We start from the raw sequence: 25,512 nt of genomic DNA, 5'->3' as shown, positions 1-25,512 counted from the left end.
TTTAACAAAATGTCTTGTACATCTCATTATTACAATGAGTCAACCTGTATCCTTATTTCAGCAAATTAGAAATAATATGTACAAGATGCAGGGCACTGGAATCAAATACAGTGAAAAGAGCTCCCCTATGACCCAGCAATCCCACTTTTCCAAACTATCACAAACAAGGCTATACTAAAGCTACCAGCACCACTATGTCTATCACACCATTATTCACCATAGCTAAGATATGGAACCAACCCCTCAATAGATGAATAGATCAAGAAAAGGTGATACATGTAGATAGATAGATAGATAGATAGATAGATAGATAGATAGATAGATAGATAGATAGATATGTATTACATTCTATGCCTCTATCAGAAAGAATAATCCTGCCTCATTTGTTAGGAAATGGAAAGAGACTTGGAAAAAATTATATTAAGTGAAGTAAGCCAGGCCCAAAGAAACATACATCCCATGTGAGATTCTTATCTCCAACAAACTACTCAGAAAAATCTAGAAGTAATGCTGTGGCCTCAAGTGGTAAAGTATTTATCCTTGAGCAAAAAAAGAGCCCTAGGGACAGCACCCAGGTTCTGAGTTCAAGCCCAGGATTGGGAAAGATTAAAGGTTTTCAGGAAGCCAACTCTACTTTGTTACCTTATAGAGCCTTCTCTCCTATTCAGATAAATGGTTTGCCTTCAACAAAGACCCATCGCAACCACTTTATGATCATCCTTCTGAAACCTGTCCCCACAATCCATCTCTCTGCCATTTTTGTGACCCCAGGGAGCAAGTAAAAACTAGAATTGCAAGACTCAAAGTTCTCCTAACCAGAAGTTCTCTGGAGAGCAGTGCTGAGCTCATCGTTTGAGTTGTACTAGGGGGTGGGGGACATGTAAGGGAGAGAGTGGCCTTTGATGGCTTTTGTTTTAAAGCAGATACTTGAACAGAGAGCTTTGGTCTCTATAAGCCCTTAGGCAAAGGATTTGAAATTTTAAACAGCTGGAGTTTTTCTGGCTTTACAGTTTGTCTTTGAAGAAGATTGCTAAGCTTTTAGAGTCTTCATAAATAGTAAATAGATTTAGTCATAAATATCCTGTAATATGTGTTTTGTTCCTTTCATTTGGAGGCCAGTTGCCATTTCTGCTGAAACGTGATAAATCATGACACAAGTGCGACTGGCTAGGGGTTTCAGCCACCATAGGTGCAGTTTCTGTGCTGATGAAAGGCCTTGAAATACGGCACATCCCTCATATCTGCCATGCATTGTTGGAGAAGAGGAGCTGGGGCAGGCCTTCTTGTAGCATTTTAAGGACAGCCTCCAGCTGGCATGGATGTAAATCTTTCTGAGAGACAGACATTCAGATCATGGAATTATGTGATCAGTCCTCATCTCATAGGTGACTGCTTCCCTCCCTAAAGAGATGACAAACCTTTGTTCTTCTCCAAGTCAGAACCTAGCAGGCAGGAAGCAAGCCATCAGAAAGTGCAATCAACAAAATGCACCAGGGCAGTAGAGACAATTTGGGGACCGCCGGTACCAGCACCCTATAAGAACAAGCAGGCGATAAGGAATGTGCTCATTACCTCGCCTCACATAACTGTAACCCCTCTGCACATTATTTTCCCAATAAAAAAACTTAAAAAAGAAATAAAGGACAAAAAGAACTAGCAGGATCTCCTGACATGGGCTTGAGCTTGGCCAAGCGTGAGTCCTTGCATAGGTGGAGTTGAAATAGATGGGGAAAATTGATGGAAAGAATGGTATTTCTCAAGATGCAATGTGCTCATAAACTGACAGGTTGCATCGAAAGCCCTTTGTGCAGTGATTCAAGGATAATAATAATAATAATAACTACAACAATTTGTCTTTGGCAAAGCCACACAAGGATTTGCTGGCATCCTACCCTACCTTTCCCAGAAGATGTTTTCCTTCCACAGTACCATAGATCCTCCTTGACTTTTGGAGGCCTAGCTCCAGAAACTCAGACAGAAGATCTTGTGGTTGCCTTTATTTCATGCCACTCCTGCAAGTTCAGTGCAAGCTGGAATTGTGTAACGGAACTGGTGGGAGGATCTTCATTCCAGGAGCTCTTTTTCCCCTTCATAGGGGAAAAGGAAAGATTCACCAAAAAGCCCAAAGAAAATCCAACTAAATAATTCCAGCCTCTATAGCTATGGGAGTCCCAGGCCTCAACAATTAATTAATAATTTAAGGTAATGCTTCTTAAAGTTTAATGTTCGCACCATCACCCAAGGATCTCGTTAAAATGTAGGCACATGTTTGATCCATTGCTGAGGCTGCATCTCTAACCAAAGGCCAGACAGTTTCCATGATGCTCATCTTCAGACCAGACTTCACATCATACAGATGGAAGGTATTTTGAAGGGAAATACTTTGACTCTCCCCAACGTGGGCCATGCATATGGAGCTGAAAATCTAATCCGCATAAAAGATGGAAGTCACATTAGACAGAAGCTTTCTACCTGACCTCATGGAGTCATTATATAATCCATGAATGGGAAATGTTGGTGTGATACAATTGGCTATTGTTATATGAAGGTCTTTTTGTCACTCAGCTGGAACCCTATCAGGATGACACATTATCCCCTCACTTGTGAGATACTTTAAGTTATTCTTGCAAGCACAATGGCTTAAAACATCCAAAGTAATAATGGTACAAATAATAAAATGTTCAAACCCCATTTGCCCTGTCATATATCCTGATCTTAATTACAGACCACAGATTTTCATCTAATTGCTAACAGCAAGTCAGCTCTTGAATAATTAGGAGGAGGAGGAGATGAAACTTATCATCATCAGAATAGTCTCAGCATAGCAAAAAAAAACTTTTGTTTTTCAAATGTCATGATGACATTTAAAAAATATTAAACGGCAGTAGTAGAAAGTCTAATGGAAAAAGCAATCGAACATTGGATCACCAGTTGAGGTGTGGAAACTCTGCCTTGGGAGTCTTCAGCACTCACTGGCCATTAGAATCACCAAGATACCCAGGCTGTACACCACACTTCCCCTTACCGCTTGTCCACGGTAAGATTGAATGTAGCTAGAGATTCCACATTAACAACCTCCAAGGCTGACAGTTGTACTGCAAACTTTGATCCCAGAAATAGAAGCATCACCAATGCCTGGACATTAATTAAAAAACAAAACAAAACAAAACTTCAGATTCTTGGGCTCTACTCAAACCCACGAAGTCAAGACCATACAGTCAAGCTCTCTGGTCACGTCTAATGCAAGGTTTTCTTTTGGTTTCTTTTGATTTGTTCTCCAGAGATGGAATGAGGATCTCTGTTCCTGTTTATACCAGAGGAATACTCGTTGGGCAAATTCAAAATGTTTGCACAGTGATACTTTTCAATGTTTTACAGGCTGGACTATGGAGTGAATGAGTCTCAGCCATGGAAGGGATCTTTGTCATGTAAGGGTTTGGTTGTAATGATACTCATCCAGGCAATGTTACCTCCATCATGTGCCTGAATACCATGAGTGACGGAGAACTCACTGCTATATATCCCTGTCTTTCGCAGGGGCAGATGCCTGCGAGGCTCCATACTGAATGGTTCATTTCTGTGTGGTGATGCCCCTGAAGTGGGTGTTATAATGCACCTTTGGCTTTAGCACAGACTGAGGCGTAAGGAGGTTTTCTTTTTTTTTCAATTTGCCAGGGTCACACAGCTTCTTATAAAATTTATATCAAGCTCTATGTCTTCTGGCAACATAGAGATTTCATTTTCAGAAATGATGACATTGGGCAAATCTACGTGAGGCTTGCTAAGACACATCTCACATTATTTATAGCTATGGTTTTCATGTTTTAAAAAGCTCTAGGAAAGAGAATGAATATTTAATTTGTATCTGATTTCAGAACCTAATCATTTCCAAAACTTTTTAATGGAAATGTTGCCCTGTTTCTTCCTATGAACAGATAGACCTCCCCCCCCCAAGTAATTGTAAAAATTAAAGTTAAAATACAGCCCAGATTGTAACCATGAGCAGAAAATTCTTACCAAGTGAGCATGAAAAGAGTGCAAATGATTCCTGATGAAGACTTTGCTATTTATGCCAATAATGATGACTAAACTCAGGGACTTGAGCTCTCAGTCAGCTTTTCCATTCATGACCAGCATTCTGCCACGAGTCATCTTTTTGGTGATGAATTGGAGACTGGAAAATAGGCAGTGAAAAAGATAAAGAATTTTGTGGGAGAATTCCGATTTAGGACACCTGTTCACCCCATGAGCCACCATAAAGGCTTAGACCGTAGAACTTATTTACATATGTAAATTGACTTCTACAGCCCCAGACACAGAATGATCAATTGGTTTCATCATCCCAGTGCTGTAGTTACCCAAATTCAACTCATCAGTAATCTGGATTATAGAGGAGAAGGCAATTTCTCCAATACACAAGGCTAATTATCCTGAGGTCCTGACATAAATATCCTTATGCATTAAATTCATGACCCAAAAGTAGCTGGCATGTACATGGAGTGTGTTCACCAGTGACAAAGTTTATAAGAATATTTCCAAGAGGATGGCCAATTCTGATGCCAAATTAGGATTAGTGAAGCTGCCTTTGATTTTTACAAGTTGCTTCAGAAAGACTCTCCTACATCAGAGAAAACTGTTACTAATTCAGCATACTGCAGGGAAGACATGCCAATAACAAGAACTCAGCCAAGAGAAGAAGTGCCTGGAACAGAAATAAGGAACACCTATCTCTCTTAACGATCTGTACAGACTAGTACTCTACAGGAAAGCGCCCTGAGCCTCAGTGTTCAGAGTGCTTGCTGAGACTGTTATTTCTAGTCAGTTGACTGTTGACTCTGTCTCCATGCTGACTGAATACATAACTCACACTCCCCACAGTAAAGCATCACTAACCCCACCCTAAAAGAGATAGCTCCTCTCTGAAACCAGATCACTTCCCAGGACCAAACCTCTTTTAAGTCAGGGCTAAATTATGTATGTAAGATAGACCAGTGGCTTCAACCATGATGATCTGTGTGACTCACCAGCAGTGGAAATGAATCTGAAAATTAACACTGCTTTAAGCTTGGTGCCTGGGCTGGCAGAAATCATATTGTTCTCCTCTTATCATAGAAATCTTAAATTAACACCCTGCCCCAAACTAGTTTTTTACCTCTTAGAAAAATGTGTAGGGAATTTTTCTCCCTCTTTCTTGTGTGTTATTTTCTAACAGATTACTTCCTGTGGCCAAACACCTTTGGATAAGACTACCAGAAAGGAATGGGGGCTAAATTTCAGCATGTAAACCTTTCTCCAGATTCTGTGTAGGGAGCTGTTTTTAATTTCCCTTGAGGCCCTAGTGGGTCTGCTCTCCAGGCCTACCCTCCGGGTGCCCGGGAGGGGGGGGGGCGGGTGTCACACGGGAGCTGAGCGGCCAGGTGCCCCAGGTTCAGCATGACCACTACATATGCTCTGCTATCCCATGAGAGAGAGAGAGAGCAGTTTCCATGGAGACGGGTACATGGCATCATGCTTTAGTGATGGTACAATAACCAAGAGCACGGTGTTAAGTTGTCCTCAGCAGGAACAAGGTATTCATATATACTTTTTTGTAATTGAAACCATCCATTTCTAAATGAAAATACTCTTTACAAAATACCAGCAGATGATGGGACCTTAAGGTCATTAGAGATTTCAGAATCACCTCGGCCAAAGACTGCAAAGCATTCCTGGGAACTAATGTAATGCATGTTCCCTCTGTGATAAAAGTTCTACGTTCCCTTTTTGTTTTTTACTCCTGTAGGTGCCCTATTTTGGCCAGAGTCACTGACGGGCTGCTTCACATGGCCTCCCGTGCTTTTTTGCATGTTTGTCCCTGCCTGCCATTCATGTTCGGTCTCAGTGACACCACAGTTGCACACATTCCTATAAATATTTCCGTTTTCCTTCTCTCCCTTTGCTTTATACTCACTTCTCAAGTATAGCAGCATGAGCCCTAAACTGCTTATAAAGTTGAGAATTTTTTTCATGGGTCTTGAACTCAGGGCTTGAGTGCTGTCCTTGAGCTTTTGTACTCACAGCTAGCACTCTACAACTTTAAACCACAGCCCCATTTCCCATTTTCTGATGGTTAGAGATGAGTCACACAGACTTTCTTGCCTGGCCTGGCTTTGAACCTCAATCCTCAGATCTCTGTCTTCTGAACAGTTAGGATGACAGATGTGAGCCAACAGTGCTCGGCTAAAATTAAGAATTTTATTAAGAATTTTTTTGTTTTAGTTGATTTCACATAATTATAGGGTCACTGGTTTATTTGCTGTCTTTTTATTTGTCTCCCCATACTTCTGATGTCTTTTTATCTTTCAGTTTTTTAATCTTGACAGTTCATACCTATGCAGTGTGTCTTTGTTTTTAGTTTTATTTTCAAATGTGTGCTTTCAGATACATGGGTCGAAATCCCCTTGATATACAAAAACTAGTGAAAATTAGAGTACAGATGCTAAGAGAATAAGGAAACAAATCAAAAGGGTGGTGAATGTATGGATGTGTGGAAGGCAGAGAGTCCTGTGGACACAGAGAAGAAAGGACCCGATTTTCTGCCTGCGTAAGTCGGGGGCGGGGGAGGGTCTTCCTGGAAGAGGTGCCACCTAGTCAGCGGTTTGAAATACGCACACAGAATTGTGATCTGTAGCCACCCAAGTGAGCAGCAGCGCACCAGAACCTCTTTCTCCTGTTTTCCTGTCCCTTTACTTGCTATTTGAGGCATCAAGGACAGAACTGGAGATTGTGATTTAGGTGAAGTTATTCAGGCACAGAAAGATAGGAAATCTGCAAAAATCTCACTCACATGTGGCATCTAAAAAATTGGCATCACAGAAGGTACTAAAAATAAGATCACCAGAGGTCAGAGAGCGGACGTGGGGGTGAAGGAAGATTGGCCCACCTGCCTCTCTTTCTGCAGGTATCCTGTCTCTTGGCACCTTACAAAGGAGCCACAAGCCAGATGCAGGTGTAGATGTGAAGGTAAGCCAGACACAGGTATAGATGTGAAGGTAAGCCAGATGCAGGTGTGGATGTGAAGGTAAACCAGATGCAGGTGTGGATGTGAAGGTAAACCAGATGCAGGTGTGGATGTGAAGGTAAACCAGATGCAGGTGTGGATGTGAAGGTAAACCAGGCGCAGGGGTGGAGGGTGACGATTTGACAGCACTGAGGCACCCGAGCTGTGATCCCTCTTGAAACTTTGGGGGACAATTTTTCTGTGCTTCTTCCACCTTCTAGAAGTCTCGTGATTCTTCTCACCTCTGTCTCAGTTTTCACAGGGCCTGCCTCTCCCCTTCCCCCAGCCCCAGGCCCACCTGTGTCCACATTTTCCTCTTCTTATAAGGAAAACAGTCAGCTGAAGACACAGCCCACCCTAAACCAGTATGGTCACACCTTGATTTTGTTCTGTCTCCAATGACCTTGTTTCTAAGTAAAGCCGTATCCATAAATGCTGAGGGGGTAGGACTACTGTACCATATGTTTTTCTGGGGGCCAGGGGGAAACACACAATGAAACCACCAATTAGTGGGAAAGAGCTCAGAGCAAGGGAGGGAGGTACATGTGGGATTTCTCTACAGCACCTCCCGATTGAGTTCCCTCATCTCAACTAGTTTTCCCAGAAGGAAGACAGAGTCATACCTGGCTCTTAGAATAATGTAAGGATTGTGGCAGATAAGGTTTGTAGAATAGTGCATGTGAAGGGCCATAATTAAGTTAAACTGGCAGAGCCACCAACCAGAAGGAGAGGCTATGATGCTGCTTTTTGTTGTTGTTGTTGTTGGTCCTGGGGCTTGAACTCTGGGCCTGGGCACTGTCCCTCAGCTCTTCAGCTCAAGGCTAGCGCTCTAACCATTTGAGCTACAGTGCCACTTCCGGTTTTCTGGTGGTTTATTGGAGATAAGAGTTTCATGGACTTTCCTGCCCGGGCTCACTTTGAACTGTGATCCTCAGATCTCAGTCTCCTGAGTAGCTAGGATTGCATGTGTGAGCCACCAGTGCCTGGCGTGTGACACTGCTTTCTTTGTGATGCTATGAGTGGGTTGGAGCCCTCTGCCTGCCCACTGGTGGTATCAGCAAAGAGGGACACTCGTGAAGGCCACCCATAAAGTGCATCTTCTTTCCTGGAAGGGGGGCATAGTGGGTCTTGCTGTCAATCTCTTGGATGCAGAATTGGAAAGCAAAACCAATCTGAGCTGTGCATTCATTTCCGTTTGTTTGAGCCCCCATTTCGATGGGTATGTACTGCCAAGGTTATTTCCTGCATAAAGCTGGGGTGGAAAACAAATCATTTTACAGCTCTGTGCCATCCAGAGAGCTGGGAACCAACCTAACCTAATGCTTTATTACACAAATTAGACTGGGAAAGAAGATATTTGCACAGGCTCCCCTGACACATCTGCAGGTGGGGGGGCAGGGAGGGGAGCAGAAAGAACCCAGAAAAACTCAAGCTACTCTCTGCATGTGTCAAAGCAGAGTGAACGCCTGCCTGGGTCTATTTTACTTACCTCTTTTTAACCATCTTTCATAATTTTGTGAAAACCATGGCTCTCCTAGAAACTGCCAGTGTCAACAAGGCCAAGAGTGCCAAACAGAACTTGACAGGGGTGTAAATTTCTACCAGTGTCCCTAACACTTGCCTCTGTTCAGTGTTTGATGTGCAGAGCCGCCAGCCTCTGTATCTGTGCAGGATGGGAAAGGCCAGGCCTTGCTTAGCTGGACAAAATCAGACCTGCCATCTAGCAAGATCCCCAGGGAACTCATGCTACATTTTGTGACCACTGCTCCATGACATATATGTGCTGGACATATATACTTGAACCAGCCAAGAACTCTCTACCATGTGCTCCTCTCTGCTGAGAAACTCCGCGGAGCCCTGGCTAATTCCTCAGAGGCTGTAATTCGAGGCACATACTTCAAAAACCCAGAGACACCGTGTCACAAGCCACTGGTCCACTGGTGATATCATTCTTGCTGAGCTTCCCAACCAAGACTGGTGTTTGGTTCTCAACCTGTGAAACTCTGCAGGTGGAAAATAGTAAATCAAGCTTGTGCCTGTAATGAATATTTGCCCAGCTGGTGGCTGCTTTGCCCAACCAATGAGAGAGCAGTGCCTGGGATTCTCCTTGCCAAAAACATGGCGCTCAAGGTTCCCTAGGGGCCACAAGCATACCTTTCAATTTGAGAAAGAAATGGCCCATTTCATTCACCTTCTGCATCCGGTGGGGCTAAACGGGTTCTCACTGAGTAGCCGGATGGGGAATTCGGCAATCTTCACTTTCACAAGCAAAGCCGAAGATGAGCTGTTTCTTCTTCTTCTTCTTTTTTTTTTTCCTGGTTGGTCAAGGGTTAACGCTCTTTGCATACGGAGTTCCACATTTTCTGTGGATCAAGCTGCTACCCTATCTTTCTGATACAGAACTTTAAATAAATCCCTTCATAAGACACGAATCATGTGGAAATGAAAGGAAATACGTCCAACATAACCCAGCTCTCGTTCCACTTTATTGAGAAAATTTAGTTCATCAGAGCTTGTTTAAGGTGGGCAAGGAGAGCTGTATATTTTCCCCCAGCAAAATGTATTATTCTGACTTTCTTCAAGAATAGAATAGGAGATGCTATCAATTCATTACTTAAGTCCTAATATTCAGTTGCCTGAAGCTTCTCTCTCTCAGTGAAATGAACTCAGCTGCCTACTGGTTACTGTCTCTTTAGACACTAAATCTGCTTTTCACTTGTTCCTCTTGTCACCTGCAGCTACCATTCTGCATTTTTCTTACGGGTTTACACAATAGGTTAAAAAAGCAACTCAGCATATTTAAAACATGTTTACCATAAGATTGCTCCTTTAAAGAAAGATCCTTGTAGTCTAAAAGAAATCATGTGTTTTGTGCTGATGATCTCCTAAGTTGGGAAATAGTCAAATATTGCACACCTTCTCTTTGAAATCTTTTGGGGAATGTCTAAGCAATTCTGAATATCAGTAAATGGCTTCTGTGTTACTTAAAACCCAACTCTTCTATGTAGCAGTAAGCGCTCCCTTTGGTTAAGAATCTCCTGCAGGATCATTATATAATTGTTAAAGGGATGAAGTGACTATCTTTTAAAAGATCACACCCCATAAAATGTGCCCAATGCTCATTTCCAGGAGGTGTGTGGAGAGCTACATTCCATGTTTCATCATACATTCCCCTGTTGATATGAATGGTATTGTGTGCCATTCCGTTTAAAGGGCTCCAGCAAGAAAATACAATTTTCTCTAGTGACTGGGATTATATTTTTTTAAAAGTTTTCAGACCACCACCATGCCATATAGTCTTTTTGAGTAGGGGGAATGTTTTCTTCATATGTGAATTAAAATGAAGTGTAGGTCAGTAGGATAGATGAAAGCAATGTGAGGATCACCTGGCATCCAGAAGCCCCAGAAGATGGGTCACGTACCCAAACAGCAGAGATATGATTGCTTACTCCCTGCTGGAGTACCAAGGCTAGGCATCACAAAACGTAGGAAAGGAACATGTTTCCTCAGACCTAAGGCAGAGTCAGCCTAGGTGTACCTTTGATGCCTTTGTAGCCTGGGTAGCAGCCTCTGCCTCAGTTTCTCTGGACCACAGAGAGGAAGAGCAAGATGGTTTTGAAGAGAAACCCAAGAGAGAGGACAGCACAGTAGCTCCTGTTCCTTGAGAAGAGCCATCTATCTGCCATTCCCAGAGGACTGGATCTTGTCTTCTAGCCAAGCCTAGAAGGTCCAAATACAGCACCTACACTGATCAACCTTATCCGGGAGATGGGAGGATTGAGGTGGATGGAGAAGAGCCTCGGGTCCTTACAGAGGTCAACCCAGCCGGCAATTGCTTCCTGTTGTGGGTGAAGAAGCGCCCACGAAATGCCAGAAACACAGCTCTGAGAGCGCCAGCATCTTTGAGGATGCCCAGGAATGTGCTCTTCAGGAAGGCAGGACCAAACACCTTCTGCCATGCGTGAATGGGGGAGCTGTAAAGTGAAACACCATGCACACCAAAGGAAGCCGCTCCAGAACACACCAGAACAGACCAGAACTCAGTCTGGGTTGGTCTCTTCCTAAGCCAACTGCAACTCCGGAGCTCCCAGTGCGTCTAAAGATGAGTTTGCAACCCAACTCCTAGGATATGAATAGCCTGTCACATCATCTTTTGTAGTTAACATAATTCATATCTGTGTTATATTTTCTATTCTTTCTCTAACAACAAAAAAAGCTATGAGGAAGAGAACAAGCAGCACATGGAAATTTATCAGGGATGAATACAATAATACCAACTGCTTATTAGGTGTTTACCAAGTGCGCCATTTTTACCGCATTACTTTATACACCATTGTAAATAAGAATCATTCAAGTGATTAAGTGCTTACTTAACACGTAAGTAAACGGAAGTTCAGAGAGGTTGGCCAGGTTGACCAACGTCACAATAAATAACAGAGTCGAGATTCCTAGCCTGACACACACTGCTTCCTAACTTCTTATATGCATTCTGCATATAAGAAGACTTCTAAGTGGTAACTCACAGGTTATAATCCCAACCATCTGTATTTTGAAATAAATTTCCTTTGTTACTTCCTCCCACATTCCCCCCCCCTTTTCCTCCTCTGCTGACTGGCACCTCTTTCCATAAATCAGTCGCAGGAATTCGGCAGCCATTCTTGGAGTCCAGTTCTCCTCCCCTGTGCCCCCCACCCCCCATAGTTCATTAGCATCATTCCCTTCAAAGGGACTCATACTTTGGTCTAGATCAAGGAGTATCTTAAAAGAAAATACCTGAGGTCTAATGCAAAGGTTCGAGAGCTTGTGCAGAGACATATGAGATCAACAGGCCTAGGTTCATTCATATTCTCCTAATGACACCAAAGCTGTCTCTTACCATCTTTACCCTGGGCCGGCTGTTCCCCACACTTGTTCCATAACCACCGAGGGGCTGGGATACATTCACTGTGCTCATTTCCATTTCTTTCCAAACCACCAGGGAAAACTCATATTTTTCAGAATACAGATTAGAGTCTGTACATCAAGCATTTATCAATACATTTCCCATAAAAGAGGAGCCAGTGGTCAGTCCTTCACGCCTCAGCATCTTCACGCTTAGAAGCATCTGTTAAGGAGTGGAGAAGGAGCTGCAGATTTGTTAAAAATGGAAAATATGGTAGGGACAAAGCAGTGTTTGCTGAGTGCACCCATGAGCTAGCAGAGAAATGCAGACCAGTTCCTGTCCAACTCGAACAGTGCATTCGGACAGCCTCAGATGGACTGATGCTTCTGTGTATGGTTTTCTGTGTATGGTTGGCTCTGCTTCCAAAATTGACATCTGGGCTATATTTACAGATCATCAAAACACCCAGTCGAAAATTAAGAGGATTCGTGCAAACAGGCTCTGATTCAAAAGGGAGTTGCGGCAAATTGGGAGATCACAGTTGAATTTTCTTGTTAGGTTGCGGTTCTACACTCACCTGCTTGGTAGTGTCCTTGGTTGGGACTCTTATTTTGAAATACTGTATTTCTCCACTCTGTGTACCTGGTGAAATCTGCTGAGCATTGTCTAGTCTCTCTTGGCTCAAGCCAGACTTCTGAAAGGGACTTGGGTTCATCTTCCTGACCACTGGTGCCAGCTGTGCAAAGACCCTATTGTGGAATGATAGAATGCTGGGCCTCTCTCTGAGACTGTGTTCATTTCTTGAAAATGTGTTCTTTCCCTGGCATGCTAGAGCATGCCAGACTAAAAGCACCTCCCAGATCACCTGCCCTCAGTCACTCACTCTGTCTACCTCTTTGGCTTTGTACTGTTTCCATTTTGTAAGATGATGAGTTCAACCAGCTTCTCCCATGGGCACATAAGTTCCTAATGGCTTAGGAATGAGCTCTGGAGTTAGATGGCCTGGTTCTATGAGTTGTGTGGCTGTGAGGGGCATTTTCAGTTTCTCGTGTGCATAAAGTCAAATGGAAGCATCTTTCAGAGGGCCAATGAGCTGACTTTTCTATAATGCTTTGTACAAAGGTTAGGCCTAAGAAGTTCTCTGTAAATGTTAACTGTTACTAATACAAAGCCAACTGTTTTCCTATTTGAATTACTCCACCTGGGGATACCTCCACGTCATCACACTTATCCTGTACATCTTAAATTGATGGATCCTAAGGGATTCAAAGGAAACTGATGGTGAATCCTAGAAAAGAGGCGAGAAAGGATGGCATTTATGAAAACAGCCAGGAGAGAGCTGTTAGTACACTATCAGGCAAGTGGAAAGTCTCGACTTCCTGGTTGAAAGGAGACTGACAGATGGGTAATTCAATCTGTTCTAGGGAGCACCTCTAGAGACAGAAGATCAAGTAGCATTGAGCATAGAATACTATGTCATCATGTTATTATATAGAATATATAGAATACTATATGGCCAATATTTTATGGCTCAGATGAGTAATTTGGTAAATATTTAATGACTGCTGCTTTATTTCGCTCAATGAGCCTTATTGTAGTAACAGACATGGTATGAACTTTTTTCATGGGTTATAGTACAATAAACTATTTCAGGAAAGGGTAACTATTTGGAAGTTTGGGGAAAACTTGTTAGAAAGAAGAGTGCTGTTCTCTTTTGCTGTCTTACAACCTAATTTTTATTCTGGCAACCTTGATATTAAGGGGTTTTTTTCCTGGTAAAGTTGATATTAAGGTTTTTCTATGTTGCTGTTGCTAAAATAATAGACATTTCTCCCAAAGTAAAATAGTTTTGTACCCAAATGACTTCATCTGGAGACAGATGGCAGATCTCATTCTCTGAAGTGATATGAAAATCTACTGTGGGGACTGAACAGTGTTCTATGGTTTGGTTTTTTTAAAGTATAGTATCCTTTCATGCTACAGCACAATCACAGGATGCTCTCTCTCCCAAAAGGTCTAAAGAAATTCACTGGAGCTCAAGTTCACATTTTGTACCACTCAAGGACAAAATAGCAAGACTGGCAATTTCAATTCTCATAGCAATTTCATGTTGAAATGATAGCCTAAAAAGGCAGCTCATCTTCAGCCACCAGCTGAGTTTCAGTACAGTTTGAAATTCGGAATTTCATTGTCTTACATAGATGTTTGATGAGGAAAGATGATGGTGGTAGGGTCAAGGCGGCAGCGATGTCAGTGATGATAACACTATCTAATTAGGTGTTCAGCAATGATGCAGTACGTGTAGCCTCATGTTGGTCCCTCCACACACTACCATAGCATGGAGTGTTTTCATGGACAAGTTAAATGCAAGGAAACACAAGCCTGGAGCTTTCTCCAGTAATCAGAGCTTGCAGAGGGAAGCTGGATCATCAATCCAGCCATCTCAACAGTAGCCTCTTTCCTAACAATTTCATTTCAATGAGTTGTTGCTCACGTCAGTGACCTAGACAACACCATCTTCTTTGGGAGAATAAAAACAGCAAAGTTTGGAAAGCCTTCAACTTTTTTTTAAACTCGCAGTCCTTTCTCTGTTTTATTTTTATTAATGTTTTTCCTGTCAGTCAGTACCAGGTCTTAAACTCAGGCGGTCTCACTCTCACTCAGCTTGGTTGCTCCTAGTGGGGCCCTTACCATTTGAATCATACACCCAGCCTGGCTTTTTGCTGATTATGATTCATTGGACATGGGCTCTTGAGAACTTTTCTGCCCAGGTGGGCATCAAACCATGATACTCCAAGGCTTGCTGCTCCTTCTGAGTCGCTAGGATTAAAAGCTTGAACCATGAACATACATCTTTTTGTTTTGCTTGAAGCGTGGTCTGTGTTTGCATTGTTACTTTTAGGTCTCTTCTACAAGCCCCGGATACCTTGTGTTTCCTTTCAAAGGGTCTTTCCTGTTCTCTCCCTGTTTCACTGGGGAGAAAGAAGAAATGGACAGTGGCCTGCAGAGCTTTGTCATCAGGGTGTCACAGGCCACATACAGGGTGACTCTTGGTCTCTTAGAATTTCAACATCCACTTCACGGGCGTCAGTATTTCCGACAAGATTACAATGAGGAGCACTGGGAGATAGAACTTTAGGAAGAAATCAAGGGGTGAGATCTGAGAAAGATTAAAAAATAAATGAGCTACAGAGATGTGGCTTGTGACGTCTTGGAAGTGACAGCCCAGCCCTGCTTGAGATGTAGTGGAGAGGCGAAATGAGCTTGTTAGCTAAGAACTATCTGGCCTCCGGCACAGGTCCCTCTTCCGTTAGCCCACTCTTGCTTTCCATAGTCATAGTTTGCAAAGGTTATTATCTTCCATAATCTCTCTAAACCTCAGATTACAAAATAGACCTACAAGGGTCACCTAACTCACAGAGTTTTCTGCAAAGATGGAATGAATGGATTTGTGGATAAAAAGAGCACGTAGCACACGTAAGCCATTAATAAGAAGGACTTGAGAATTACATGGTACTGTGGGAGGCACCAGCCAGGATTCATGTGAAATGTCTCAAAAGGAGCATTGCTTAGTGTTTTAACTTCTAGGAAGCAAGAATGATCAAGAGGACACGTTTTTAGTGTTATAGTGCTGCTTGCTTCCATAGCGATTCCTCCTGCACAGTTTTGGGTCAAGTTGTATAAATTAGGTTATCCTTTGAGTTCCACCAGCCTTTGCTGTTGTATCAGGTTCCTAAGGATTCTGGTTCATATTTTTGAGTGATTACTGCTGAGTCTGATAGTCAATGTGGATACTTAGAACCCATGGGAAGGAACATCCATACGCCACAGCATGTGTGGAGACATTCAATTGCAATCTTTTGGATCCCATCAGCTCTGTAGTATTTCTGGTTTCCTCCCTTTATGAATTCAGACACAGATCTGCAGAGTGGATGGGTAAGGGATAACTCACGTCAGCCAATCTAGCTGAAATTCCTCTGGCACTAATCAGTCTGTACCCAATTTGTTAAGCAAAATGGAAAGAGCACTAAATATATAAATATTTACAGTCTCCCACAGTTGATTTTTCAAAAAAGCATATCCATCCAACATGGACCTTGTTTGGAATCGATGATGATGGCCAGATCCATCACTGAACACTGTGATGTGGGTCCCGCGTGAGGCTCACGGCGGCCACTGATTATATGGATAGACTGTTCTGTATGGTAAGAAACTCTCCTTTGTGCCATAATAGAAACTGTCAAGCGCCCGTCCTCCTCTTTGGATCTTGCTGACTAGCACAGCCTCTCAAAGTACAGGATTTCAGTATCACACTTCCACAGCGATGGAGCTTAGCTAATGATGACAGCCCGAGTGGGTAAGAAAGGAAACTCGCCAGCAGTGATAGGACAGAGCCCCTTGTCCATGGATGGACAGAAGGTGCCACATGTGCTGTCTTTAAAAATGGAAGCACAGTTTGTTGGCATCCTCACAGTGTCCAGAAGCAAACGACTGATTTAGTTTTGTTTATGGACAGGGTGACCAGCCTTGAAGAGATCCTTTTCTACCCAGGGAAAAGCAAGTACAAAAACAATGTATATGTGGAATGTGTGTGTGTGTGAGAGAGAGAGAGACAGACAGACAGACAGACAGAGACAGACAGTGAGACAGACAGACCGAGATCCTACAGATGTTTCCAAAAGAGACATCAATAAATTGAGCATAACTCTTATCCAATCCTGTTCTAGCTACCTCAACTCCTTTTATCCTCTTAACCACTTTAAAGCTTGACACCTTAGTGATGATCTATATCTACTTTCAGGTGAGGAAACTGAAGGCAGGAAGTTACTCACTTTCCAAAGGTTGCATGGCCACCTGGTGTCTGTCTCTGTGTTTCTCCTGTGCATCTCTAGCCCCATTCCCAGCCCAGCCTTTCCCCCTGGTGACTAGATGATGATCACACTTGACATATAATCACTAAGCACCCAGACATAAAGTGATCACAATTTACTTCCTTCTCTTCTCTAAGCTACATAGGAAAGAAAGATGTATTTGAGATGATAGCTTCTTGGTGAAAGATATGAGCTAAAGGTGGTTAAGCTAAGCTACCAGAGCTGATGAGAAACTTTAGTAAAGTAGCAGACTATAAAATCAATCCACAAAAATTAGTAGCTTTTCTGTATTCCAACAATGAGAAGATCAAAACTGAAGTCAGAAAAGCAACTCCATCTGCAACAGTCTCAAAAATCAGTCAAATGCCTAGGAATTGAATTAACCAAGGATGTTAAGAACCTCTACAGTAAAAATTACATAACAAAACTGAAGCAGGAAATCCAAGAACATATAAGGTGCTCTTGGATTGTGCTCGTGGATTGGGCTGGGAAAGTGGCTCAGTGGTAGAGCGCTTGCCTTGCATGCCTGAGGCCCTGGGTTCAATTCCCCAGCATCACATAAGCAAAAAGAAAAAAAGCCAGAAGTGGTGCTGTGGCTCAAGTGGTAGAGCGCTAGCCTTGAGCTGAAGAGCTGAGGGACAGCGCCCAGGCCCAGAGTTCAGGCCCCACGACCAGACCCCCCCCAAAAAAAGAAAGAAAATGGCAACACTTTCCAAAACAATCTACATAGTTATAATCCCAGTGGCCAGAATCACACTTAACACATAGTAGGTCCTCAAGAAATATGTGTTCAACTGCAGAAGCTCCTCCAGGGTAGAGACTGTTTTTCTTTATGCTCATGCCACTAGTTAACAGCCAAGCTGCTAGCACACCGAGAACTCAGTAAAATTTGGATAAATGCATAAAAGAAGAAATGCATGAATGGGCCATGAATCTCAACTACAAAGGCCTCAATCTTAGCAGGAGTTTGCATCCAGCACCACTCAGGAGGCCTCTGCTGCTTTTTTTTTTTTTTTACTACCATTGCCTTATTTCTAACATTAGCCTCAAGACAGACTTTGGTGCAGAACCTCAATCTTTGATGCATTATTTCCCCACGTCTGTAATATGCTCCAAAATGTTTGCATCTGTAATATATCGAAATTGCCAAATGCACAAGAGCTTTGCAAGGCCCAAAGTACATAATAAGAAAAAGTCATTCCTTTGATACAGCAATTCAGGGCGCATCTCTCTTTTTTTTTCCTGAGGCAACATGTATACAGCCTCAAATTGCCCAGATTTTAACTGAGCCAAGTTAAAGATATTAGAAGAGGGAGAGTATCTGTTTCCTTCAAATGCATCTTCTAAGAACCACAGGAACTTCATCCTGCTTGATCCTAAAGTATACATTAGATTTCTTAAAAAAAAAATAAGCAAAAACATTAGAACGCTCATTTCCTCTTTCCATGGTGGAATGGATCCTGGATTTCTCAATTTTAGGCAGGCTGTTTCTGGTCTGTGTAGACGCTAAACGAGGGATGGGAGGGAGAACGCTGTAGTTTAAAGATTACACGTGAAGTTTACAAAGTAGCATTCACGGTTCACTGTATATTCAGTACCACCAAGGAGAGCACAGGGAAGTGCGTGAGGTGCAGAAGCTCATGACGTTCCCACGGGTTCTTCTGTTCTGTTTAACTCTTCTAAGACCCTCAAAGTGCTGCTGGTGACATCAGAGAGCAAAGGTCCTTCTGGGGTCACCGGGTTAATAACTCTGGCACACAGGCGGGTGCTGCACCCTTGCGAGGCACTGAGCAGCTCTGTGTTCTTACAGGGCCCTAACATGAGACTGGTGGTTCACTGAGTAAAGATAAATAGCAAGAGTAGCACGGCCATGGAGCCCAACAAGGAACTGTGCCTTGGAAGAAGAGGAAAGGGCCAAAGCAGCAAGGGACTTGAAACTCCCCCCCCCCCCCATCAAGAACACGCAATCCGTGACAGGGAAGATGAAGAGAACACTGCAGGGAGAAAGAGGACCAGGATGAGGTTCTTGGTGAAAACGGAATAACGGTTATCCTGGCATCTGGGAAGAGCACTGCTGCCAGAGGGCCTTGGAGAAGGACTGGAGTGTGAAGTCCAGGGCTTCCAGCTAGCTGGCAGGTGCTCCACCACAGATCCAGCCTTTTATCTCTAGTTCTTTTTGAGACTGGGTTTTATGTTTTCCCCAGCATTTATCTATTGAGATAAGACCTTCTGAACATTGTTTTTTGCCTTGGCTAGCCTGGAACCATGGACTTCCTGATTTCAACCTCCCAAGTAGCTAGGACGACAGTCATGAGCCACTGGTGCCTGGCCAAGTGAACTTGTGTCAGGAAGTTAAACCACCAGAGGAGTTTAATTTGTTTCTCTGTTTCTAGTATTTGAAATGTAGTTGGATGACACCCATATGCATACATAAATATATACGTGTGTGTGTGTGCGCGCACGCGCGTGTGTGTGTGTATGAACCATTCCCTCCTTTCCAGCCTTTGAGTCCTGTCACTCCCTGACCAGCTCCAGGTACCGCGGTGGGCAGAGAGAACTTTACATCACCCTGCCTCTTCCTTGCACTGTCTCGTGCTTCAGAGTACAGCTCAACGTGTGTCCACTGCAAGGCCTTTCTATGTGTAGTGTGGCACATGCCCATCCATGACAGTAATGAGTCCTTGGGAGCACCTCTAAGTGCAAAGACCACTTTCTGTGCTATTACAGGAGCTTCATGACAATAGAGCCATCTCTGACTCATTTCTGAGGCCCTGAGTGGAAGGAGGCAAGTACCTGTACATTCCTTCCACCCAGGCTTTCCTAGGCTACTGACTCTCTGTGGTCTTGGACTGCATTACACTGTGATGAACTTGTCCTTAAAAGCTTTACCGCCTCACCTGACACCAAACTGTGTCCCTCAGCCAGCATTGTTGAGAGGAGGTCAGTTTGCTTTGGGGCTTCCTGTCCACCATAGTTTTATCATGTTAAATAGGAAGGGGGAAAAGAGAAAGGGATTATCAGCCCTTTTCTGATAGTAAGTGGTAACCTCAATCTGAATCTCCAGTCAATGAGAAATGAACCCACAGCTTTCATGTCTGTCGTCTGTTTTGTGTGGTCAGCACCAATTTGGGTGACTGGCAGTCAGTAAGTATTAAATCATGTTTTCGTGGATAGTCAGATAGATGGGCAGATATCCAGATGTTTGGTTTTGTGCAACCGTAATAGAATTGATGGTGATTTGGATTACAGAGTTGTTGGTATTTTCGCCCCGATGAATAGTATAGAATTGTGGGAGAGGCTGCTGTGTGGCGCTGGGGGAAGGGAGCAGGCAGATGCAGCACACATGTGCAGGGCCCCCCGTTCCTTCCTTCACAGTCAGACTGGAATGACAAGAGATGCCCCAACTTTCCCAATCACCTTCTTCATTTTTAGTCAGCTTTGCCTATTTTGGGATGACCAGTGTGATTCTTGAAGTAATCAATTAAAAAAGGATCTGAGGAAAACTGTTACACAGTGCATTACTTTTTCTGAATAACATGCAGGACCTTTGCTAGCTTTTCTTGAAATCCGGGGTGAGAATTCACGGTTAATTGAAGGTGAAACCACTTTTTGTGATAGGCGATGGGCTAAAGAACCCTGTAGAAGGAATCCCAGATTACAGTGGTTCAGAAAAAGAAAAGAATCATGAATATTGTGTATTGCGTGTGGGGATGGGAGGAAAAACACTGAATGGGTAAAACCAACCACGCTCTTTATTTATCTTTAAATTTATTTTTATATAAGGGATTTTATAGCTTAATCCCTGTATACCATCCACTCTTCTGAACTAAAATGTGTGTATGTAAATGTGTGTATGTAACAAAATCTATAAGATTCTGTCTCCAACCTGATCAGCAAAAAGTAAGACTTGGGGATATGGTAGAGTGCCACTTTGACTAAACACGAAGCCCAGAGTTGAAACCCCATTACCATGCAAAACAAAATACTTTGCAAAAACAGTATATTTTAACTCACTGTAAGCATTACAGTGCTTACAGTGAGGTATCATGCTTTGAGAGCTATCGGTATAGCTAGCTTCCAAAAAGACAATAAGAACAATGTCATGTATACTTGTTCTTTCATAAAATCTGTAACTTTCTGGGGGGAAAATCACCCTATTATTTTAAAATGTGTATCTCCTTAGCAAGTATTTCATTGGACAACTATTTTGAGCTAAGCAAATTTCTCTCCAGAATGATAAACTACATTGCTATTCAAATAAATGGAATTATCTAATACCATAAGCACTTATTTTATTTACTCATAAGGCCAGAAATGGTTTAAAAATAAACATTATAATACATTGGCCATTGCTGTGAAAAGGACATAAATTGCCATTTTAGAAACTGCACGGACCACATTATAATTTTGCTGAAATGTTCCTAAGCAATTTTGCAAAGAAAGCATATGCTGAGGCTAATCATTTGTATAGAAATGTGTAACTTTAAAAAGACATATTTATACATTATGCTCTCCAATGAGAAGCTGGGATAATTCACACGTGTGTATTATCAACTGTTCACAGGGCATTCATTATTCTTCCCACAGTACAAACTGCATGACTTTCAGAGTCATGGCCCTAGGCTGTGTCTCTGAACTCAGGGCAAATGAGGTCACCTCCAACTCCAGCATGGTCTTTTAACCCGGAAGTGACTATGATAAGCCAAGTCCAGACTCCAGCATTACAGAGCCAAGTCTTACAAAGCTGGTTCCTCTGAATCTTGGATTCCTTCCCTCTGTTCTGAGGATGATAAAGAGAACTCAGCTCTAGGTTCTCTGAGAACACAGCTAACACATGCCAAACACCCAATAACTCCATCCTATGCTGGAAAACAATTTCTAATTTGTGTGTGTGCGCGGGCACACGTGCAGGTCTTGGGGCTTGAACTCAGGGCCTGGGTGCTCAAGACTAGTACTCTACCACTAGAGCCACACCTCTACTTCTGCCTGACTTTTTTGGTGTTTAATAGGGGATAAGAGTCTCACTGTCTTTCCTGTCTGGGCAGGCTTTGAACTGTGATCCTCAGAACTCAGCTTTCTGAGCAGCTAAAATTATAGGTGTGAGCAACCAGTGCCTGGAAATGTCTAATTTTGAGTCCTAATTTGATGTCAGTTCTAATTTAATCTGAACCTGTACTGAGGAAATTCTCTAATCTTCTATTCTCTCAGGAAAAATAAAAATACTCTCACCAATTGGTGTTTTCTCTTAACCTAGTTGAGGAAATTTAATCATCTCTCATGAGCTAGTTATGCTTGAAGCCGAGAGCAGCGTTCATTACTCGTACACCAGAGCAGACAGATATTTTACGTTGGGGTGTTTTGCTTGCATGCCCCTTGGGTCTTGAGGGTAATGAGCAAGCTGGCATTTGACAAGGCGTCAGGGGATCGCAGCTTGCATACGTCAGTTGAGGTTTCCTCTCTAGGACAAAAGACATAAGCTTTCAAATTGGAAAATCTCTTCAGAAAGCTATCCTCCTTGTATCCAAACTGTGTGTACTGCTGAGGATGGCCTTGCTTCCACTGTGACACTGGACAGCATCCTGAGAAGATGTGGGAATCCCAGAGGTGAAGCCCAGGTGGTCGGCAAGTACAGATACATCGCCCCTGGAGACTCGGGAGCAGATTCTACACGCCACCCACACTTTCATGAGAGTCTGATTTTCCCTTTAATTTTAGCTAATAAATACAATATGATATGAAGGTGAATGAGCTTCCCAATTAGAATGCTTCAGGTGAAGAGTCGTAACTTTGGATCTAGAAAATGTGTTCAGTTTTCACATATTCTGTGTCGTACTGAGAAAATTACATGTGCACTTATGTATGTAGACGGTACTGGATACATGACCCAAGGTCAACATGTTAATACAGCTGCTTATTAGCCCCTGTAAATTCACATGTGAAGGCCTGTTTAAGAGTTCTGGAGGGATTGACAGAGTGGCTCAAGCAGTAGAGCACCTGCCCAGCAAGTACAAGCCTCTGAGTTTAAGTCCCAGTATCTCCTAATATAAAAGAGAATTCTAGAAAAGCTCTGAGCTGACCAAGAAAATATATTTAGGATCTAAGAAAAGTCAAACAAGCCTTTAATTGATTAATGCTGATGCAAAATTACTAAGGGTGGATGAGTGAAGAATCTCATATCACAACCATTACATGCAGCTGGTAATAAGAACCAGACTTAAAGCAGAGTGATGCTATGAGGATGTTGGTATACAAGGGAATCTGCTCTGATGGTCAGCCATCTACCCAGGCCCAGCGCTGTGTGAGCCACAGGGGAGTCAATGGACATAGACTGAAAGAGGGAGGGACTAAAGGAGATCCTCGGAATCACTGTACCCAGTGGAAAATTCATTTTCTCTACATTTAAGGAAAAGAAACGTGGGCTGGTCTTGTTGAAAAGATGTTAAGTGTGCTTCACACCTTAATAAAAATTGTTCTGTCAGCAACCACTTACAAATTTGCAATGATCATGCTGTAAAAGTCTATCTATAGTCATTTGTTATGTGTGTGTGTGTGTGTGTGTGTGTGAAAGAAGAGAGAGAGAGAGAGGGAAGGAGGGAGGGAGGGAGGGAAGAAGGAAGGGAGAGAGACCTGGAGCAGGTGCTCTAGGTGATCTCATTTTCAGTCACCCTAAATAAATTGCAGTGACCCAGGACAGGCATAGAACCCTGGTTATGGAAAGTTCTGGGAAATACTCAGATGATCAAATAGACTGGAACCTGAGTGGACCTTTTAAGCTGTGGGCTGGGTGAATTAGAAATGACAATCGTCGATACATCTACTAAATAAGAGAGACCTGCCAGAGGAAGGCTAAGAATGTCTCAGTCAAAAATGAAAAAAAAAAGAAAAAGAGATGATTTAAGGATCATCGGGAGCTGCAGATCTTAGTGGAAAAAGTTTAGCTATAGAGATACACAAGGGTAAGGGTGTGTGTGTGTGTGTGTGTGTGTGTGTGTGTGTGTGTGTACACGTGTGCGCGCATGGCTTAAAGCACAACTTAAACTTACACCTTGCACCATCAGAGCCGTCCTTCAAGAAAGGTCACTGCCACAACTGACTCTTTCCCCTTTTTCTTTCAGGCCCTGCTGCAAAAAAGAAGTATGTCAGTTATAATAACCTGGTTATCTAGCCTGTTCCATCCCATGGTACCCTGAAGGAGGAAGACCCTCACTTATTCTGTCACCCAACCTGGCATAGGACTCTTTCGGTCCTGCGCGCTTCCCAACACCCGGAAGAGTTACCCAGGCCAGGAGACCAACGTTAGAGGATCCAAGTGTTCTAAACAGCTGCTTCATGAAAATATTGTTACTTTATCTTGGCTTAATAAGTCACTGGCATCCACACTGCCAACTTGGCTGCAATTCTGGACCTTCCCTTACCAAAGGGAGAGTTGAGACTCAAGTCCCAACCAGGCTCTTTAGGAGAAATCGCTGAGAGCCAGAGGACCGATCTGGGGCTGCCTTGTCTTTCTACGTATGTATTTCCAGGCTGCAAGGTTTTGAAATTTTCTGTACAGTTTGTGAGGACTTTTGCACTTTTGCCATCCGATGTTGTACCTTGGTTCTCTGTTTGTTTTCGAATGCCCTGTTTTCATAGAGCACCTATTCTCTCAGATGGTGGAATCTTTGGGGAAGTTTTAAAATAAAAAAAAAAAACTCATAAAAGTGATCTCGGCAGACACTGAAAAAAAAATCCCTCCACATACATCTGTACATGACTGTATAATTCTGATATAGAACCACTGCAAATCACATTATTTTTTTTAAAACAACAAAAAAAAGATATTTAAAGACCAAAAACTGTGCTGGGAAAGTAGACTCCACCTATCTCTGCTACACGGTAGGTTACACAGAAGGAAAGTATCGGCCGAATGGAAGCGAGGTCTTGATCTTCGGAATGCATGTCAGTAATGTATTTTTACAGTACATGTTAATAATTTACGTTGGCTATTTGTATTTGTGTTCTCTTTCGTTATTTTCATTAGGGTATATGGGTATTTTGCAATAATTTGAATAATTATTAAGCTATTTGGAGGAAAGAATATGGATTTTTCACGTCTTGAGGTTTTGTTCATGCGCCCCCCCATGACTGAACAGTGTGACAAGAACAAAAAGCATGTATGTTTTTTACTGTTTGTAATAAGTACTTTCGTTAATCTTGCTGCTTATGTGCCAATTTAGTGAAAAAAAGTTTCCCTTGCTGAAAACAAAAAATTCCCTCTTTCCATTCTCTTTCGATTCTGTGGTATTGTCCAAGAATGTATCAATAAAATACTTTGGTTAACTTTTTTATTTTTCTGCAATAAATATTTTAGTCGTTTTTCCCCTTTTAGTTAAGAGTTTATTTCCAATCATAAGCTAGGGAGCAAGGTAGGAAACCAAACTTGTCAAGGTAATACTTCGTAACTCACCACCACAGCCATATAGAACCCAGAAAAGCTAGCTGCTGCCCTTGGAAAGGAATGGCCACAAGAATTAGGCTTTTCTTCTCTGTCTTTGAAGCTGAGAGCTGCAATCTCTTGGACATTTTCTCAACAAGCTGTCTATCTAAAACAAGTGACAGAGAGAGGAGAAAATAAAGTATAGCTTACATAAGCATGAAGGCAAGTTAATGAAAATATAAATGTTTCTGCAATCTTTAAGAACACAAGGAACTAAAAGTAAACCAGTATGAGGCATTTGTTT

The 25,512-nt window shown here is 42.6% G+C and overlaps 1 protein-coding gene across 2 annotated transcripts in view; it reads left to right on the top strand.

The window, feature by feature from the left end:
• Grm7 (glutamate receptor, metabotropic 7) overlaps positions 1-25,117 on the top strand; it is a 595,106-nt gene extending 569,989 nt beyond the window's left edge. For both annotated transcript variants that reach the window (XM_013010417.1, XM_013010416.1), the window contains one exon: positions 23,908-25,117. In XM_013010417.1, the coding sequence (XP_012865871.1) occupies positions 23,908-23,957 (50 nt within the window). In that variant the 3' untranslated portion in view covers positions 23,958-25,117. The remainder of the gene's footprint in view (positions 1-23,907) is intronic.
• The last annotated feature ends 395 nt before the right edge of the window (positions 25,118-25,512 follow it).

This window comes from Dipodomys ordii, unplaced genomic scaffold (genome assembly GCF_000151885.1).
Source record: "Dipodomys ordii isolate 6190 unplaced genomic scaffold, Dord_2.0 Scaffold12, whole genome shotgun sequence".
Classification (NCBI taxonomy): Eukaryota; Metazoa; Chordata; class Mammalia; order Rodentia; family Heteromyidae; genus Dipodomys; species Dipodomys ordii.
The sequence above is the reverse complement of the archived record's forward strand: the minus strand, read 5'-3'. Positions and strand labels throughout refer to the sequence as shown.